The sequence below is a fragment of the Protomyctophum parallelum genome (assembly GCF_964188405.1).
Source record: "Protomyctophum parallelum genome assembly, chromosome: 6".
Lineage (NCBI taxonomy): Eukaryota > Metazoa > Chordata > Actinopteri > Myctophiformes > Myctophidae > Protomyctophum > Protomyctophum parallelum.
Genome location: NC_139701.1, coordinates 8,731,489 through 8,752,787, shown reverse-complemented (window position 1 = coordinate 8,752,787; position 21,299 = coordinate 8,731,489). Strand labels below are relative to the sequence as shown.

The window sequence follows — 21,299 nt, the reverse complement described above, 5'->3', positions numbered from 1 at the left end:
TAAGTCACTTGTCACTCATACCTTTTTTTCACTGGAAGTCAGCCAGGTGATGATCTTCAAAATCCTCAGAGAAAAAAAAAAAGCTCTGCAGTCTCATTTAGTATTGTAGACTATAGGCTACAGATTCTACATTACATAGTTTGTGAACATATAAAATAACAAAATTAAGTAACTGAAAAGAAAGGCTCGATCTCTAGCCTAAATGATGAACAATGCAGGGTTTGTTTGGAGATGTTGCTGGGTCTGTGTCTGGGTTGGTAATAGCCTGGCTGGGCTGATTTGGGGAACCTGCTGCAGGTGTGTCAGTCTGACAAGAGAGGAAAGACTGGAGGTTAGGCTGTGTGTGTGTGTGTGTGTGTGTGTGTGTGTGTGTGTGTGTGTGTGTGTGTGTGTGTGTGCGTACGCGCGTGCGTGCGTGTCTGTGTGTGTGTGTGTGTGTGTGTGTGTGTGTGCGTGCGTACGCGCGTGCGTGTCATGGTCTTCTTGCCCAAATATAGAGTTGGGGGACATACATACACATGTATTTGGGCAAATAATTATTTGGGAGGTAGGCCCTACATACAGACACATGCTGTTCTAGGTGGCTTGACTCCTTTGATGCAATGCCGTAATAGTACAAGGCAAGCAAGCACTCTGCATGTATGGCTCTTGTCTTAGGACTCGCTCCCACTTGAGCGACACCTGACAGTCTCCTTTTAAACACAGCACAGCATTTGGCTGAATTGCCCCACCCCCCTCCAAATTAAACAAAAAGCCAGGTTAGTGGAAGGTGACCACTCAAACTGAATCTCATATGCACATGCCCCTAGCCTAGAGCACCCTCTTGTGGCTAGCACTTTCTGTCCAGTGTTGGACAGAAAGTGTTGCTTTCGTGGATATGAGCAGGCTGCGTGGGGAAATGTCAGATGAGAGTATGGCAGGGTGACAGAAAAAACGGTATAAAGAGAAAAGGAGAGGAAGGATTGAGAAAAGGGATGTAAATTAAATGTGTGCCAGAAGAGAGTAAAAGGTGAAGACTGACTGGAGCAGTCCGAGGAAAGAGATCTCGAGGTAGAGGAGGTCAAGAAGTGTGTATCAGAAGACAATTAACTCAGGTCAATTTATTCAGCAGAATAATTCACCAGGTTTTCTCCATGTTAAGGCATGATGAGGCATTTACAATGAGCTTCTATGACAATCACTTCTAGGACTACATACCCACAGGAATAGGATCAATCTGATATTTAACCCTATGTGCCTGCACTTTCCACATGCACAAAAGACCAGTTTTTAACAACATTTCAAAGATCTGATCTTCTACTGGCTTTCTAAACAAGGACAACCACCTTAGAACATTTTTTGTTGGTGTTTAATCAGCTCGGAGAAGATCAGGGTTAAAAACCGACTCTTTTGCTCCTACATAAATACAATCTACGTATATGACCATTATCTGAAGGTTTTTCCTTGTTTAGCCTGCAAGGAAAAGATCATATAGCTCACACAGCTAGTCTCTTCCTGCAGATAGATGTAGCCTTTAACAGACAGAAACTAATCCAGACAGAGTTAAGAACAAACAAAATCAAATCCCCGTTTATTGTTCAACAAAATAACACGGACATAAAAACCATTAAAATCAGGCCATAATAACAGATGGACAGACGGACGGACAGACAGCAGAGAGCTTACGGCCTTGATGTTTCATACAAACTACCACTGGATGGTATGGTACAGCTACAGTAATAGACACACAACGTTCTTTAAAAAGCTGCTCTTTTTCAACACATCTACCAGTCTACGCACGGGATGACACGTTATGTGTTACTTACACCAGAACTTGTGTTATTATTATATATTAAACATCAACACATTTGTGTGTAATCCACAGTTGGACGCGTAGATGTGTTGACAACGACACAGCCTCCTTAAGATCAGGAGTGGGACTGGAATGTTTGGCTGAATCGTTCCGCTTGTACAGGATCTGGACGGGAGATAGATGAAGTATATATCATGGATCTAAAAGTCTTCAAAGCACCGCTTGATAACCAGAGAGAGAGATCACTGTCGCAAAATGGCCGACCTCCTGACAATATTTACAAAAATATAAAATGTAAATAAAAATACAAACAAATTCTCCTTTTTAAAGTATTCTTGTTAAGAAGGGAGGACCGTGAAGTCTTGAGGGTATTCTAGAAAACTGGCTGTTTGTTGTTGTTGTTTATTGTTGATGATGTTGCCGTCTTCCAGGCAGAGGGGTGCTCGTCTCTAGTCATCAGTTTTCTGTTTCTTGGTTCCAACTTCCTCCTGGAAACAAAGACGTGACACACTCTGAGCACATTGGTTTCTATTCCCCCGCACGACACGGACAGAGAGTTTTGTCCCGTTGTGCACGGGCCCGGGTGCTCTGTTGTTGCACCAGAACTGATAAGCCAGGGGTCACCAATGTGTCCGTACACACGGACAAATGCAATGACCCCAGCTGATAAGGGTTGGCTTCAAACATGGAACACACTTCTCCTTTCTGAACACAACCTGACGATGAATCATTGGTTGTTATAGCAGTAGCCATGGACTGCAATTTTAGAGTTTGCCCCGACTGCAACTAAAAGGGACTAATTCTAGTCTATGGCAGTGGTTCCCAAAGTGGGATCCGGGGACCCCTAAGGGTCCTTGACGGAGTTCCAGGGGGGACCCCAGCTAAATGATAGTTTGGAACCAAATGGATCCCCCTGTAACATTTGTTTTCTCATGCCAATAAAGCTCCTTTGAATTGAATTGGGTCTGTAACTCTGAGAGTGTATACAAATGGTCCATTTGTTTCCATTTGTACACTCTCAGAGTTAAATTAACTTTGATTATACAATATAAATTGGGGGTCCCAGAGATAAAAAATCCATTAAATGGGGGTCCGTAGACTAATGCATGTCAAACTGGGGGTCCTTGAAATTAAACGGGTTGAGAATCACTGCTAGAGCCGTAAAAATCTTCTCTTATGGGGGTCCTTGGCATATCTTTTTAAATGGGGGTCCGCAGGTCTAATTAGTGTCAATTTTGGGGTCCTTGACATGAAAACGTTTGGGAAATCAGATCAACTCCAGTATGTATAATCAGGCTCTACAAAGATGCTGGAAGTAGCAGTGGTGTTAAGTAACTAAGTACATTTTTGAGGTATTTGTACTTTATTTGAGTCTCAAGTAAAGATCAATTTCCAATACTTTTACTTCTACTCCACTACATCTCAGAGGCAAATATTGTACTTTTACTCCACTACAATTATTTGAAAACTTGAGTTACTAGTTAGTAATTACTTTGGAGATTTTGATTGTTATCGGCCATTTGAAAATAGCCGATCTGCAAGCTCACAATGCGTCCCATCGTGACACGTTGTGAGCTTGTAGATCTGCTATTTTCAAAAGTATTTTTTATAGATTTGAACTTTAAATGGGACCTTCTGTATAATTAGTACTTGTAGTCTTGTACTTTTTGGTACTTTAAGTACATTTTTATGCCAATACTTTTGCACCTCTACTTTTACATTTTGAATTCTGGACTTTTACTTGTAATAGATATTTCTATATTGCAGGTGTTGATATTTTTTTACTTAAGTAAAACATCTGAGTGCTTTTTGCACCACTGCTGGATAGAGATCTATTCATAGCTGTGGGCAGGCACCAATGCTGACATATACACAGCACGGTACAGTTGCAGGTACAGTAGAGTGTTGCATCATCCAACTGTAACTGCAACTGTAAGAAAGCTTTGTAATGTTTAAAGCTGTGCTCTTTCGAGAAAAAGCGGTCCTTCTCACCTCATCATCATCATCCTCCTCAGCTGCTCTCTTCCCCGTTGGCCCATCGAGGTCATCTTCGTCGTCGTCATCGTCGTCACCTGAATACACACACACAGAATGAAAATCATTCAGTCGTTCAATTGAAATATAAATGGCAACCCTTAAAACAGTGAGGGGAGAAAAACAATTAGAGTTCAGAGAATGTCATCTACGCAAACCTCACTTAAGTTCTTTCTCATCTTCAACGTATGTTCGTATCTTGGAATGCGCTGCTAAATGGTGGAGTTTTCAGCTAGATATATTTAAAGCAGTATTCCCCTTTGATGGAGAATTTTTACTTTGTTTGCACATACAATCCCTTTATATTTAATTCAGTCAACCTTCGCTGCCCTGAAGAGCTGAGTTCAGCACACGACATTCAATTGTTTTTTCCCCCTCAACTCTCTGTACTGTTGAAAAAAGGCTATTACTGAAGCAAAAGTGGCACATTATTTTATTTGAGGTACGTTCATCTTTAGATGTTTAAAAGATGCACTGTGGTTACCATAACAGCCATTTTTGGTGGTTAACTTGTATGAACATCTATAGATATATGTAATAAAACGTGAAAAGGACAAAATCATACTTCAAGTTCAAATGCCAGTTACAATCTAGTCGACAAATAGGAACAATGGATTTCCTGTTCCTATCTTTAGCTGTGCTTTCAGTTTGTTGCCTTGCTCTAACAGAGGCATGTATTTGCGTGGTTCTATTTGCACGCCATCGACTGAGGCTTTTATGGTCTCAGACAACAGCTTGGTGGAAACTTCTTTAGTTTTATTTGATCTATATTAATGCAAATAAATAAAAGGTTCAACTGTAAAGGTGTGCATGCTTTCAGTGTGTTCAGTGGTATTAATCTGTGTGGCCACCAGGTGGCACTCTGTGACTACTGTGTCATAATAATTTGAACAACTGAACAATCACTCTTGTTTGTATGTCAGCAGTACAATACTCTCAATACACAGTACATACACTTTAACATCGCTAAGGACCCCTGCATGATACTTGATATTCGATGCTGGTGTTAATCGCCGGTTTAAAGTAACTAAGTACATTTACTCAGGGAGTGTACTTAAGTACAATTTTGAGGTAGTTTAACTTTACTTGTGTATTTCCATTTTCTTCTACTACGCCTCTACAATTATTTGACAACTTTTATTTAGTTACTTTGCAAATTTAGGTTATTATTACTTACTGATGCATGAATGCAATCTAATACATTCCAATAACATGATTTTTTAAATTTGCATAATGAGTCATTTTATGTTTGGTACTGTAAGCATATTTTACTTTTGTTACTTTTACTCAAGTAAAATGTTGAATGCAGAACTTGTATCAGAGTATTTATACATTGAGTATTGCTACTGTTATTTCTCCCACAGTGGTGTTAATCTTCATATTGCACCGCGCGCAGTACTCTGCAGTACTCTAACTGGAAGCTCTATTTAGTTTTTACATTTTACAATTTAGGCATTAATTTTAGCAAACGATCCAGAGCGACTTACAGTAGGAAGCAAGGACAACACAAGGACAACACATGGTAATACATCAGATGCATACAAATAGTCATCAAGAATCATAAGCAAGCTAAGAAGCTAACATACAACAGTAGAAATATCTATTAAACTATGAGAGGCTATACACTATAGAGTGCTATGTCTACATAATATGCTATCTAAATTACATAAGTTTAGCCTTTGCATACACCTGTAAGGTCGTCGAGGCTGGGGCAAGTGCTACGGCAAGTGCTACGAGCTAAAATTTTGTCTAAAGAGGTGAGTATTCAAGACTACGGCGGAAGATTGGGAGTGAACCTTTAGTGAAGGTTCTGCCAGCCTCCCTGTGTTGGCTGATCTGAGCAAGCAGGGGGGGTTGTAGGGTTTGATCAGACTTACTTAGAAGATATGGTGGTGCCATAGCTGTGTAGGCCTCAGGAATCAGTGTTTTGAACTCTGTACGGGCAGTAACCGGGAGCCAATGGAGGGAGCGGAGAAGGGGGGAGACATGTGAGACTTTTGGCTGGTTGAAAACCAACCGTTTTGCGTAAGTTCAGAAATCTTCTCTTATGTGGGTTCCTGGCACAAAATCTTATAAAATGGGGGCCCGCAGCCAAATACATAATTTGAGGGTCCTTGACATGAAAGTGTTTGAGAACCACAGCACTGTATAAACAGTGAGTGGGTGGTCAGATTTAACAGCAGGGACAATTGCTGCGTAAAACTACTGTCTCTATACTTGTCTTTAAAGGGTTTAAGGACATAGGAGGCAATGAACATATTATGTAAGTACTTCCTTAAACAGAAATGGAACAGGCATAATGTCTACATACAGGGCAACAAAGAACAACGCTAACAGGACAACATACTATTGGTCGCCATTCTTGATGCAAGTGTCTATTTCCCTTGCATCAAATTGTTGGCTGCGCGTCACGGCCCAAGAAAGAAAGTGTCTGGTTTGGCTTTCTGCTGTCTTCTCATCCCTTTCTTGAGTTTCTTCCAGTCACCTACCCTCTCCATCCTCTTCTTCCTCTTCCTCGTTAACATCCTCGTCTTCCTCCTCTACCTCATTCTCCTGCTCTCCATTCTCCTCCTCCTAAGAGAGAGGCAGATAAAGAGAGAGAGAGAGGGCGCGGGGGGGGGGGGGGGGTGAGGAATGACACCATTGAGAGGTCAAATTAGTTCATCACTCAAGTTATGTTGACCTCAGCAAACGAACAGAGAGGAGGACTGTGTTCTATCTAAAGAAGGTGAAACAGTGGAGTTGTTCTTACAGTCTTCTTGCTCTTGCCATTGGCAGCCTTGTCTTTCCCTTTCTCCTTCTCTTCTGTCAGTTTCTTCTCCTTCAGCTCCTGAAACAACACACACACACACACACACACACACACACACACACACACACACACACATAACTCGCCTGTTAACAGATACACACATGTCATGGTATTCAGTGTGCTCTATCTCTCTTTATTACAATTCAAGGTGTTTACTCAGGAAGCCAGAGCATGTATGTGTTGTTATCTCGTAGGAAGATAGGAACCTCCCCATTGGGCCCACTTCCAAGGACTGAACTGCACCACAAGGCTGTGAAACACACACTAATGGTACACTTGAATTACAGTATGTTATAGCACATTTTACACATCTGGCACTTGCATATAAACTATATTCACCCCAAGGTCTGATCTGAAATGACTTCATGCCCTGTTATGGAATGTATTTTTGCCATGTCTTCTTGGTATGATATTGTTTTATGAATGTGAAAACTGCAATGTTCAGTAATGTATCCGTCTGCAGTCCTCAATTGAATCATTATATATTCACTTGGATTTTAATGTTAGAACAAACCATTCAGACCTGTGTTATATATGTGATAATTTAACTAGATACACACATGAAGCTAAGGTTGATTCTTTCGTGGTAGGAGGTGGAACTGCCTCCTCCAGAAAGGAGCGGGAATCTATCAGAGATGTTGTTTCTCCCCCTCCCCCTTCTCTCCTCTTTCTTCCCTCCTCCTTTAACCTTCCCCAAACTTGTTGGGGAAGGCATGTTGCATTCATTTTCCATTTGAAATGTGATACTTAAGATTTTATGGCTTCTTATTGGTCGGCACTCTTTAAATCCCTCCCAGCTCTCCGCAACCGTGTTGCAACATGACACTGTCTATAAATGCTTGTAGTCCATTCAGAGCTGAGTCTCATTAGGAAACCAAAAGACACACCCGTGAAACAACTACAAATTCCAGCGGAACAAGTGACGATTACTTTAGCCCATAATTAAAGCTGAGAGGGGCATTATATATATATATATATATATATATATATATATATATATATATATATATATAGATAGATATATATATCCTGGAGTGTGCAGTCTTTTCCTTGGAAGGTTTATTTCTCTTTTTGTGTATATATATTCAAAAAGAGAAACTTACATAAATACATACATACATACATACATACATACATACATACATACATACATACATACATACATACATACATACATACCATGTAAATTATAGAAGTATATCTATATCCTAATAATAATAATAAAAGAATGAGTCCTGTGTGAGTCCATTTAAATTATTCAAGTATGGTAATAGAAATATGAGGTAATGTAAAATATATGCCTATGTGCAAATTCCCAACTTCCCAACTTATTTCTGTCAGTGAATAAGACTAGAGAACATGCACTTTACATTGGTCTGGGACCCTATTAGGCGATAAGTGCTGCCTCGACAGAAACTTTCCCCCTATACTGTGAGTGTGACAGAAGACAATGAGGAAATCCACCTCTGCTTGCATGTCCTGATAGATTAGTACAAGCTGCTGTGTTTTTCTCTGTTTTAATTGGTCTGTCTGTCAATGTTCTAGGTACCCAATCGCAAGCGAGCGAGCGGCTGCCTCGGGCCGTCTCACTATAACAGGATGATTTCCGATGCTTATAGTAATCATTTACATAAACCACACACACACACACACACACACACACACACACACACGCACACACGCACGCACACCATGTTGAGAGACCTGGACTTTGTAATAGCCTACCTACAACTATACCTACAACTATTTATATATATAATATTGTCCATAGATCTATCATCACATCATATAACCTATGTCAGTGTCAGAGTGCAGACGCGCGGCATGCAGGCGATGCGTGATGATATGATGTCAGCAGAGACAGTGATCTAGAGGCGCTGAGACGGTAGTAGTAGGGTACCAGTCCCCGGAGCCGTGGCGACCCTCCTCCTGCCCAGCCAGGCAGAGTCACCCTGCCTGCCTGCCTGCCTGCGGCTTATAGTCATAGCCTACATAACCTCGCGTCACCAGGCTTTCCACCTCGGAGGAAAAGCCTATCTAACCCCTAGGCTATTACCGTCTACAGAGTTCCAACCCTCCGTCCCCCGAGACGAGAGACAGAGAGAGAGAGACGACGGTGAACGGTCGTGCCCTCCCTCTTCTACCTCCTCCTCCTCGCACCAGCTGCTCGCAATACTTAACTGAATGAAAGAAATGAAAGCAACCACGAGCTGCGTTCAAACGACACACACACACACACACACACAGAGAGAGAGAGAGAGAGAGAGAGAGAGAAAGAGAGAGAGAGAGAGAGAGAGAGAGAGACGTCTGTGCTCGCTCGGTACACGGTCCGTAATAACGCACCGTACGCACGACGAGCAGCGTGATATGGAATGGAAACGTTATCTGTCTCCCTCCATAATTCTCTCTCTCCAGTCAGCGGATTAGACTGAGACTCAGAGCCGAACCCAGGCAGCAGGCAGAGCGACCCGGGGGCTCAATTCATCATTAAACAAACAATACAACCAGCAGCCTGCCTGAGCCTTTCTTTCGCTCTCGCCCTCTCTCTCCACCACGGTCACCTCGCCGGGGGAATTGGCACGCGTTACGGGCGTCAAGGAGAAGAAGCAAAGCGCCGGCGCATGTGAAACTGTCTGTGACAATACCAGGGAATTATAGATAAAAAAAAATAAAAAAAATAAAGTAAATGTTATATCCTAATCGGCTGAGAATACTAATAGCCATAAATAATAATTAATCGCAACCGGAGAGGCACGCAATAACGCGCGCCCCGGGGGGATTTCACTGAATACCTAACAAATAATCAACAATGGACTCTGTTTAGTTTTGACTTAAACAGGGGGACGGAGTTAAGAGCCGTGAAAAGAAGCATTATCCACATCCAAACATGTTAGTAGCTCACACAGTCAAACCCTCAGTGTTCTTTTTTTTTATCCATTTGCAACTCCGACGAGACTGCACAAATGGAACCAAATGGACGCTCCACCGCCACTCAGAGTTAAATGAACAACAGTGAGGAGGAGGATTTTTTTTTGACTGTGTACAGTCCAGTGATGTCGGGAGGCTGGAGTCTATTCATTCCTGGTTGAAGGCTCACGGACAGAGGCATGATGATGATGATGATTAGACCGTGGGGGCTAACAGTTCGTTCCAGTTCAGTCTGCCTGTCTGCACTTATTTGGATCGTCAATGTTAGTGTTACAAAGCTGCACGGTCGGAAACGCTTTCCTTTTCCCCCCTATCCTGACCGTCTGTGCTGACACTAAATAGTGCAGTCAGTTTATTATTAGGCTTACACACAGAGGCTCAATCTCTCTCTTGAGGTTCAATGTTAGTCTACTACAGAAACCAGAGTTCCTCTTGTCCATCATTTACCTTAACAGTGCATCGGTGGGCTCCAGGCAGCAGCCTAACCTGGCTACACGGTTAAATCCCAAATCTCTTTTAACTCAAGAGCGTGCAAAGTATAAACGTTGAGTCCAAGTGGACTCACTCTCTCACTCGGGTCTGTTCGGTCACGTGTGTACACGTTCAGACTCAGGGAGTTATACGAACTATTAAAATTAAAACACTGAGGATTGTTTTAGTCTCTTTCTCTCCATCCGTGCATCTCCTCTTACCTTGGCGCTCAGCTCTCCTTTGGTCTCCTTAGTCTTGACTTGACTGTCCGCCATGGTTAGATTTATCCTTCTTTCAATGAGGGTGAGGGCTGGAGAAACAAGCAAATGTCTACCTGAAGAAGGTGAAATGAGACGGCTTTGGTTTTTTGTTTTTGTTCCTTTTATAGTTTAAAAGGAGAAAATAATGGTCAGATTGCCAGCGGCTTCTCCGCTCGCCCGGGCTCACGCCTTTATAGACTGGTGGGCGGGGCCGTTCACTGGACGGGGCGCGCCGATTGGTCAGCCGGGTCTCAGAATACTCGATTTGCGATTGGTCCAGACGCGAACAATAGACAACCCCTCCCTCTCTCTCGCTCTGTCTTGTATGCGCGTGTATGTGCGTGTACGTGGGTTCCGTCGTGTGCTGCCTGCCGCCTGCGCAGCATCAGCGTGCCGTGTGCGACCACGCGTGATTGTGCGCGTGTACGTGTACGTGTTGAGCAAGGGCTACCTGTGATGTGGAACACGGTCATACATAACGGCTTCACTCGGGCGGCGCGCGCGACAAGTTTTTAATCCCGTGCGTGCAATCACTCTCATCCGCGCACGCGCCAGCACGCACGGTCGGCCACACAGTGCGCCACACACACACACACACACACACACACACACACACACACACACACACACACACACACACACACACACAAATAAGACAGACATAATAATAAGCGGCTCACGTATTTTAGATCCGCTCTCCAACAACAGGCGCCAGGCGGTGTGTGTAAACTTTAGTTGATCATAATCCTGAACTGAACCTCACCATAAGGTGTTCCCCAACTTCCCCCGTTTGAATTAAGTGTCTGGATTTCCCAATGCATATGGATGAGAAGAGAGAGAGAGAGAGAGGGGGGCAGAGAGAGAGAGAGAGAGGGGGGCAGAGAGAGAGAGGGGGGCAGAGAGAGCAGGGGCATTTGAATTTCTCTGTATATCCATATCGCTCTCCTCCCATTTCTGTCTCCCCTCCTCCCTCCTCCCTCCTCCCTCCTCCCCCCCCCCCCCCCCCCCCCCACACTCTGCGCCCGCATTCACAGAGGAGGAGTTTATTTATTCTTTATCCACCACTAGGTTGTTTGCTGAAGGTCGGGAGAGGGAGAGTTGAACTGGGAGAGCGAGAGAGAGAGAGAGAGAGAGAGAGAGAGAGAGAGAGAGAGTTGAACTGGGAGAGAGAGAGAGAGAGAGAGAGAGAGAGAGAGAGTTGAACTGGGAGAGAGAGAGAGAGAGAGAGAGAGAGAAGAGAGAGTTGAACTGGGGAGTATAAATCGTCTCCTATGGATGTACAACTATCTCTGACAGAAAATGCACAATCTTTGTAGTTTCACAAGATAGTATTACTCAAAGTGTTAATGTAACACAACTCTGTTTACTATACACGTTTATTTTCTCGTTACTTTTGCTTTGGCATTATGTGCCAATAAAGCTTTTGAATTGAATTGAAGAGAGCTGTGTGTGTGTGTGTGTGTGTGTGTGTGTGTGTGTGTGTGTGTGTGTGTGTGTGTGTGTGTGTGTGTGTGTGTGTGTGTGTTGAACTGAGAAAGACAGAGAGAGAGAGAGAGAGAGAGAGAGAGAGAGAGAGACACACAGAGAGACAGAGAGACAGACAGACAGACAGACGGGGGCAGTGGTAGAGAGCGCAAAAGACTGAGAAAGAGGCAGAGTACTAGTAGAGTAGAGAGAGGGGAGAGAGAGGTAGATACAGAGGAAGAGAGATAGAGACAGGGAGAGAGAAGAGAAAGGTAGAGTGAGATATTGAACAGAATAGGCTGCTATAGACTGAGATTGTGCAGTGTCAGTGTGTGTCTGTGATGAATTCATATAGATAAAGAAGGGAAACTGCGTGATAGGCTAGCAAGAGCAAACATGGTCTTCTCTCTCATAGCTTTAGGCTGTTATGTATTAGTCCATTACACACTGTATCTAAATCTACATTAAACAGATAGGAACAGTGGACACAGGTCTTTATGTCTTGGGAAGGATAACAATTTCGTCGAAGTTGATAGTTGTACAAACTGGATTAACCCACAGTAGAGTAACCAGTCCTTTCTGTGGCAGTCTATTCTACAGCAAAAAGCAGCAGTGAGGTCAAACGATCGGACTTTCCCTTACCAAGATGGCTGCAATTTAAACCCGCATGGCGTCGTGATTGTTAAAGGGTCCATTCCATTGGAGGATGAACTGGAGCAAACATAATGTTGACGCTTTGCGTCTGCTGATTGGATGATCCAGCTGTCAGTATGTCAACTCGGCGCAAAGGGCACAGTTGCCTGTAAAACCAGGAGTGCATTTAAAGCGAGAAGGAGGAGCGCCTGTATGAAATAGGCTTATTCAATTATCAAGGGTTCAAGCCTGTAGGGCTGAAATCCTATTTTTGTCCTAGTTTAGTTTGTCTCCAGAACTCGTTTTGTCAGTTTCCACTCAGATGGTGTATGAAACCCAAAAGGAAACGCTGCACCATGACAAAAGATGTGGCATCACATTTTCTCATTTATGCCTATGATAAATGCTTGAATGACCAAATAATGCTACTGCATGGTTCCACATGAAGTTGAGAAATGCAAACAATATTTGCCAAAACGTGTGATGTTGAAATGTTAGAAAGCTTATTTGTTGCAATTTTACACTTAACAGTAAAATAAAAAACTGTCCCCTCCTATATAAAGGTCAATGTTGTTTTTAGTTCAATGTTTGTTTAAAAAAACGCCATTGACAATAAAGATAATTTAATGTTTGTTTTGTCTCAATGTTTGTTTTACATCATCATGTTGTAAGATGATAAGTGTGCCCCTCACTTCACACGGGTGTGATTTTTATTCACAAGACTTGCCTCTACAAAGAGAGCATATACATTTCAACATAAAAGGGATCCTGAAATATCCTCAAATTTGTTAATTGGCATTGCAAGCTCTATTCAGATGGTTTTGGAAGCCGCAGGCTCTGGGACCATGCCACATTGCCACATGTTGAGAGCTGAACAGAATTATTTAACTATGCTATACCACACAATAAGATAGGCCTACCCTTGATTTAATTTAATTTGATGAATTAAAAAAAATCAAATGACATCATAGACTAGAGGATGAGAGTAAGATTACATATTCGCCATCGTGTCCCTCATGATGTACAATATGGTAAGTTTGGCATAGATTGTTTGTGATTGTTTATTTATTTTCGTTTCCTGCACACCCTCATGGGTTTATAAGACACCCTTTCACATTTGCATTTACAGCATGTTTACATTACAGTATATTCATAATACATTTCATTACAGCCCAGAGTTATACAGAGTACTCTGTCTTCTCTCCCAAGCTTGACAAATAAAATCTGCCACAACAAAAGTCCCTTTGGCCAAACATAATCATATACAAGTTTATTGCTGATGATTGAGTCAAAGTATAGATACGTCTGGTCAAATATTGCTCAACTAAATGTGAAAATTGCGAAGCCTAAATTTGAGGTGACATTTTTCATGAACTCAAGGCATAGGCCTATGAGGTGTGGGTTCTGAATTGTGTGTAGCTGCAGGTTTCAGCACTTGATGGAGGCCAACTATGGCAGAAGCGCTGTGTACCGTTAATGATAGTATTGTTTTAAAATATAAATGAAACACTTCATATACCGCTGGGGTAGTGGTCCGCGCACCTAGGCTGCAAATGCATACAGATAGTGTGTCGCGGGATCGAATCCCGACGACCTTTGCGTGTCACTCCCCAATCCCCATCTCTCTCCCCATTTCGTGTAAGACTGCTGTCCTATAAATAAAGGCATAAAAGACCCCAAAAATATCTTTAGAAAACCAAACTCGTGTGAAGTGAGGGGCACTCTTATCATCATACATCACATTCCATGCTCAACCAATCAAATCATCACAAATGTCATTCCGGCCAATCACTTTTGCCGTCTTCACTTTTCTGCCCCCACATTATTATCCTCAATATGTACTTTGCTCAGCCAATCTCAAATCATCGCTATGGGGTGATCAGCCATAAAATCGTCGTGTTTGTGTTCACACAAACAGACAAAGCTGGGCATAGGAGGGGCTCACGCTCCTCAAAAATAAGAATCTTTTAAAACTGCAGTCATTTTGTGTCCAGCACAAGCAAGAAACTGGATGTGCGCAAACCCACTTTCTTTATTGAGCATGATACTGTACTGGCCATATATGGAGCGTGTCTTGAGTGTACAGTGTCATGATACTGACTGTAGTGCCCAGTGTTCAGTATCATGGTCAGTATCGTGTCACTATCATGTCACAGGGCTGTGACAGACAGGGCATGACATCCCACGGCACTGTGTGACAGGGATGGTAACATGTTACCATGGTAACATGACAGGGTCTGTGACACGGCCATGACAGCCCTGCCACTGACCAGTGTTGTCAGAGGGGCCTGATGTGACAGGGCCTGACATCCATAATTATACTTATATTATAACAGGCTTACACCAGTAAGATGCCCTGAGGGCGAGAAGCGACCTCACCCTAAAGGGCGAGGTCGCGTGCACGTAGCTGTCTGGGTGACGGTAGACTGCTGGGCGAGCAAGGAGACACTGGGATCAGGGGGGGTATAGCCTGAGCTAACGTGTTAGGTTTCTGGTCTAGAGGGGCTGGTCGCGGCTGAGATTTGCGCACGCCCTGATTGGATCTCATCGATCTGTCCGTCACCCCCGGCCCCTCCTCTCCCCCCTAGTGCAGCGCTACGTCACATCATTTGGAGCGACGCCCACCCGGAAGGGTTGACTCCCACTTTTAGACCAGAGCGGCCAATGTGTTCCTCCAGGCTTTCAATTTTTGCACCAACAAAAATGAAAGCCTGGTATCGAGGCTAGGGGGGGTATAAATACACAAGGGCACAGGTGAACAACACTGTGATAGGCTGGGGAACAAACAGGACAAGGTGGATCTAGGCTAATCACAGCACAGGTTGACAAGGGAGGCAAACAGTAACAAGACAGACAGGAAACATTATGGACAATTCTACAAAATAAAAGCACACAAGGGTAAAGCAAAACTCAAACAGGAACTAGGAAAACAAGAACACAATACTTCATATAAGTATAATATAAATCAGAGGAACACAACAGAAAAGTTAAACACAAACCATAACTGGAAAACATGAAAATCAACACATGTCACGGATCGTGACACTCTATCGAGTGCCTACTTGCTTGTTGCACACAACAAGTGCGCAAGCAGAGTGTGCAAGTACTCTCGACCGCTACAAACCTCAAATCTCGACGTTTGAAATATTGAATTATTAGGTTTAGCTATTTGCTACGTAGGCCTACCTAGTTTTTCGAGGTAAAAAAGTAGTATTGTTAAGTATGGTAAGAGACGGCTTTCGATGGTGACGTATAATGTCAGTGTCGGATGGATTAAAGGACAATGCCTCTATGTATATGTATATGTAGGTAGGTATAACTGGTATAACTAGCTCTCAATGATGACGTAATAAAGATGTGGATTAATCGGCTTTCGATAGTGATGTATATGTCGATCAGTGTCGGGTGGATTAAAGGAAAGGTGAAAGGTGGAAAGGAAATGCCTCTATGTATATGTATATGTAATTTGTAAGTTGATCAGCGGTATACTGTGGTTACTTTGCGCCCCGTTTGATGCGTATGTACAGTATCGTAGCAGCATATGACGTCAGGGTATAACTGGTATAACTAGCTCTCAATGATGACGTAATTGTGCTTTGTTGTCAGTACAATAATTAATCATATAGGCTGACAGCCTATTTTCTAAGATCAAATGTACAGTGCTAGCTACAGAATAGTGGCCCTCTGGCTACACAGAGCCTGACAGTGATTGTAGTTTAAAGAAATGCTGCATTTTCAGGAGGCCCCTTTGGGTTCTACATGTTGAAGCATGTTATAAGAGCAGAGACATACCATATTTTTCCTTACACACCACCTCCTGTTCTCTCTGACATGTGTGCACGAGCACACAACGCACGCACGCACGCACGCACGCACGCACGCACGCACGCACGCACGCACACACACACACACACACACACACACACACACACACACACACACACACACACACACACACACACACACACACACACACACACACACACACACACACATACACACATGTATGAGCAACAATGCATGCATCTTGTCTTTGTATAGCATTTTGAGACTTTCATGTCCCACTGTTGAAATTCCAATAATTGTATTACCTTTTCACATTGTTCAAAATCTTTGTGACTTCACAAATGAAAGGAGCTCGCTTCTCAGATTTGTTTTGGTTCTTTTTTTTTTGTGTTACAGGTGGAGGCAGTTGGCCTCAAACCTAACCTCTGACCTGGAGGACTGGCGGTTCCTTTTTAATTTTGGTCTCCTTTGCCCTGTCCAGCATGATTGAACATACAGTACTGTATACGTACGTCCCTGCCATGTAAGCTCTCTGGGCCAGACTCAGACGACGAGCTAATATAAGAGCTAAAAGGCATCTTACATAAACACCACCTGAACCCAGCCAGAGAAAGCATCAGCACAGACAACGTATACCAGAAGTATACAGTTATAGAAACAGTATTCAAGCTGACTAGAAGAGATTTGTAGACGACCTTTACCTTTCCATGGAAGCAGAGGCAGCTGTGGCAAAAATAATCATGAAACAGCTTTACAGCATCCCAAAGAAACTGGAAGGAGCAGCACAAGAAGACAATTAAAAAAAACAAAAAACACTCACCACACAAGACAACCTAATGGAAAGATGGGCAGAGCACTTTAAAGAGCTACTGAATGGACCCGGACCAGGGGCTGCCATAAGGTTCGACCTCCTGTTCGTTTGACCGGATTAAGGTTGTTGAGGGATGCGTTCAAACGACCGGTTTAAGGTTGGTGAGGGATGTGTTGCTCCCGTTCTTGCGGTTATGTTTAGGTTAGAGTTAGAGATAGGGTTGGTAATGGTCGATCTAACGGGAGGTCGAACCAATGACATGTTACCCCAGGACCTCAGACCACACTCAGCATCCAGCAGAAACAGACCTTCAAGTCAACTGCAACAGGCCGCCTAGCAAAGAGGAGATCCACAAAGCCATTCATCAAAGTGGACCTGAACGCCTCCACTGACATGCTGTTTGGCTTATTCAACAAAATATGTCAGGAGGAAAAAATCCCAGAGGAATAGAAAACAGGAGACATAATAAAACTGGAACTGCACTCTGCCTACTTGCTTGTTGCACACAAGTAGGCCATTTGCGCAAGCAGAGCACGCAAGTACAGTGTCGGGTGGATTATTATGTCGGGTGTATATGTAATTTGTAAATTGATTAGCGGTATACTGTGGTTACTTTGCGTATGCCCCGTTTGATGCGTATAGCAGCATATGACGTCAAGGTCACTCTCAATGATGACGTAATAAAGATGTGGATTAAAGGACCCAATGCAGGGTCTAATTGGTTTTCGATGGTGACGTAATGACGATATGTTTTAGTGTCGGGAGGATTAAAGGTAATGCCCATAATACATGTATGTAATCTGACACCACTGCCATATCAAGCTAGGGACTACTGTTGTGTTGGGAGGGTATATGGGCTAAGCTTAGCGCTTTCATAACACTTGCCAATGCTATGCAATATTTACATACCACTGTTTCTTAACAGATGGTCCACGGACTACTAGTGGTCCATGGCATAATAGGCATGCAGGTGGTCCATGGGAAAATATAAATAAAATGTCTTTTTAGATGTATTAAAATATGTTTAAATAATACAGTATTTCAAAAGTCCATCAAATGTAAGAAAATATTTGAATCGATAGCTTATAAAAAGATTGAAATTAAACATCAAATGTAAGAAAATATTTTAATCTAATAAATCAATAGCTAATAAAAAAGATTGAAATTAAACATCAAATGTAAGAAAATATTTGAAATGATAGCTAATAAAAAGAAATCATGACTGTTAAGGGCTTGATTTCATTCATTGCACGATACTACGTGCAACAAATTGTATCAAGCCAAGGCATTATTTAACTGAAATATATACGAGTGGTCCAGAGCCAAAAGATATATCTTTTGAGAACCACTGATCTATTCCTATCCCACGGTTACACTTCACTTCTCTTACTTCATCCATCCTCCCATTAAACTCAGGTTAACTGATACAGTAGGCTGTACTGATAGAGCAGACAAATGGGCACATTTCCTAATAATGATGACTCAATCAGGTAAGCTGGTAGACTGCACCCTTCTTGAGAACTCCCTTTTCTGTGGAAGTTACATTTATGCACAATACAAAATCTTCTTTGCTACAAGTAAGACGCGCAAACGCGGGAAGCGAACGCAGCTCGTAAATGGCAATAACAATTAGAATAAATTACATACTTTTTTAAGGTTTTCTTTTTAAACTTCACTTTTTTGTGTTTTTTTAAGATTTTATTTTTAAGTTAAGTTTTTTGAAGTTTAAGTGTTTTTAAAGTTTCTTTTTGAAGTTAAGTTTTTTTGTGTTTTTTTAAGTTTTTAAGTTTTTATTTTGAAGTTAAGTTTTTTGAAGTTAAGTGTTTTTAAAGTTTTTTTGAAGTTAAGTTTTTTCTTTTTCATTTTAAGTTAAGTTTTTTTTAAGTTAAGTTGTGTGTGTGTGTGTGTGTGTGTGTGTGTGTGTGTGTGTGTGTGTGTGTGTGTGTGTGTGTGTGTGTGTGTGTGTGTGTGTGTGTGTGTGTGTGTGTGTGTGAGTGCGTGAGTGCGTGTGTGTGTTTTGTGTGATACAGCTGCGCCCTCTGGTGGCGGGCGGGTGGTGTAACAGCGGGACACACACACACACACACACACAGACATTCAGCCCTTGCTGTCATAGTTAGTGCTCATTGCGTTCGCAATCACTGCGTTCGCAATCACTGCGTTCGCAACAATACTAAATGCATGATCAGGGACCACATGCAATACCTTCACGGACCACCAGTGGTCCACGGACCACCTGTTGAAAATCCCTGCGATAGCCTGAACAGAGAGACCCTGTGGATGCTCCTATGGCATTACTGTATACTAGATAAACCCTTAGATAGCATTTCTGTTGGATTATATAGCATTTGATACAGACTTATAGCATGTTATGTAGACAGCACTGTAATTGTATTGTATGTAGTCATAGCACGCCATAGTACACATATATAGCATAGTAGTAAAGATGTATAGTTTATATGTATAGTTTATATGTATAGTGTATAGTGTATGTATAGTTTCACTATATAAATATTCCACTGTTACTTTCTTAGCTTACGCATGTTTCATGATAAATGCTTTTTATGTGATGTATTCCCATGCTTTGTTCTTGCTTAAATGTAAGTCGCTCTGGATTAAGAGCGTCTGCTAAATGCCTAAATTGTAAATTGTAAATTGTAGAGCATAACAGACCAGATCCCAACCAATCATGGGCATGGCAAACTAACATGGGAACTACCCATAGATCCAAAGTTAGTCCTAACATGCATTAAGGTTGGCGAACATGCATTGCTCTGTAAAGCACTGAGCTGCATTGCATGTCATGAAAGGTGCTATACAAATAAAGTTTTATTATTAGACCACCAAAAAAATAATAATAATGCCATTTAGTAAGTATTATAATAGACGCAAGAACCTAGGCTTTGCAAGTGTGGGACCGAGCAGTCAAAGCTTAAGGATGACACAGGTTTTCAAACTCAAAGTTTGTTTTAATGTCAAAAGTAACAAATAATTTTAAAAAGTTTCAACCACTGAAGTGGTAGGGCCCTTGAGGTCAACATAACATAACTTAAATGAAAATAATGTGGAACCAAACAGGAAATGAACTCAACCAGCAGAGCAGACCTGGTACAATGGCATATGAGAGGATTATATAGTGGTGGATCAAACCAATAAATACACACAGGGGTTGACAGCAATTAGAGCCAACTGGAATCACTAAACAATTCCCAATCCCCCCCTTCTCAATCAAGTCTGTTGGTATGGTCCTCAGCAAAGCTGGCTCCACCCCCCCCAGTCTCATCTTTTGCCATTGCAGGAACTAAACTAGATAAATTGCCAATCGGCACAGGTCTCCACCAGGATTCTTCCTCAGCCTAGTGGGAATATGCATGCACAGTTTCATCGCAATCGGATGCTGCGTTGAGGAGTTGTGGCCATTTGCTACTCCTGAAAACTGTAGGAGCCAATCGTGGCCAATCAGGATGGAATATGAGAAATCAAACAAACCTGTCTTGATCACATGACTATGGAGATGATGTGTACCGATTTGCGTGAAATTTGGATAAAATCTGAAGGAGTAATAATAGAAAATGTGTTTTACATATGTCGGCCTCCTGGTGGCGCTATAAAGAGCAGATGTGAAAAATTCCAGACAAAGATTTTTCCTTGGCCTCTAGGGAGTTGGCATACAAAGTTATCCACAGATCCGTGCAGTTAGAGGTAAAAACACTTTTTGGCCAGTTATAGCGCCACCTTGAGGCTGAGTTGAAATTGTTCATGTGGCATTTTGTCCTCGGCCTAGTGGGAATGTGGGTGCACAATTTCACGGAAATCACGCGATGTGTTCAGCATTTTGTTTGAAACTGAGCACTCCTGTGAACTTTGGAAGCCAATCTTAACCAATCAGGATGGAGTGTGAGAAATCTGAAAGAGCGGTTTCGTTGAATGGCTGTAGAGAGACTGTGTACCAATTTGCGTGATGTTTGGACAAAATCTGTAGGTGTACTGTGCAAAAACTTGTTTTGCACAAAGCGGCCTCCTGGTGGCGCTATAACAGGCCGTTCTGGAAAGTTTGGGGCAGAGGTTCATCGTTGGCATCCAGGGAGTGTGTGTGCAAAATGTGGCATCGACCGGGTTAACGGTGGCCGAGATTAGCTGCTAACGGACGGACGGACGGACGGACGGACGGAGTGCAAAACATACTCTCCCCACATGCCTTCGGCCTGGTGGAGACAATGAAGAGCAAAAGCATTAGTACAACAGTAAATATTGTCACTAAGCAATTCTTAATTACTGGTTGTGTTTTATCATATAATTATTGCAAAT

At 42.4% G+C, this 21,299-nt stretch overlaps 1 protein-coding gene across 2 annotated transcripts; it reads right to left on the bottom strand.

Annotated features, from left to right (window-relative positions):
• Positions 1-1,542: 1,542 nt before the first annotated feature.
• Positions 1,543-10,477, bottom strand: ptmaa (prothymosin alpha a). Of its 2 annotated transcripts, XM_083767001.1 has the most exons (6): positions 10,259-10,477; positions 6,579-6,656; positions 6,316-6,400; positions 5,704-5,760; positions 3,785-3,864; positions 1,543-2,280 (listed from the first exon to the last, which is right to left on the bottom strand). In XM_083767001.1, exons 1-6 carry the CDS (start codon positions 10,310-10,312, stop codon positions 2,242-2,244), a joined length of 393 nt encoding a protein of 130 aa, XP_083623127.1. In that variant the 5' UTR covers positions 10,313-10,477; the 3' UTR covers positions 1,543-2,241. The 2 variants fall into 2 exon arrangements, with proteins under 2 accessions (XP_083623127.1, XP_083623128.1); XM_083767002.1 differs by lacking the exon at positions 5,704-5,760 and having other exon boundaries at positions 10,259-10,475.
• Between the last annotated feature and the right edge of the window lie 10,822 nt (positions 10,478-21,299).

What these genes read in the sequence shown, in the direction of transcription:
- ptmaa (XM_083767001.1), bottom strand. Translation starts at nt 10,312, where the DNA reads ATGGCGGACAGTCAAGTCAAGACTAAGGAGACCAAAGGAGAGCTGAGC. An exon ending in ATGGCAAGAGCAAGAAGACT is followed by an intron (nt 6,401 to 6,578) that starts GTAAGAACAACT and finishes CCTCTCTCTTAG; the next exon opens with GAGGAGGAGAATGGAGAGCA. An exon ending in AGGAGGATGATGATGATGAG is followed by an intron (nt 2,281 to 3,784) that starts GTGAGAAGGACC and finishes CTTTGTTTCCAG; the next exon opens with GAGGAAGTTGGAACCAAGAA.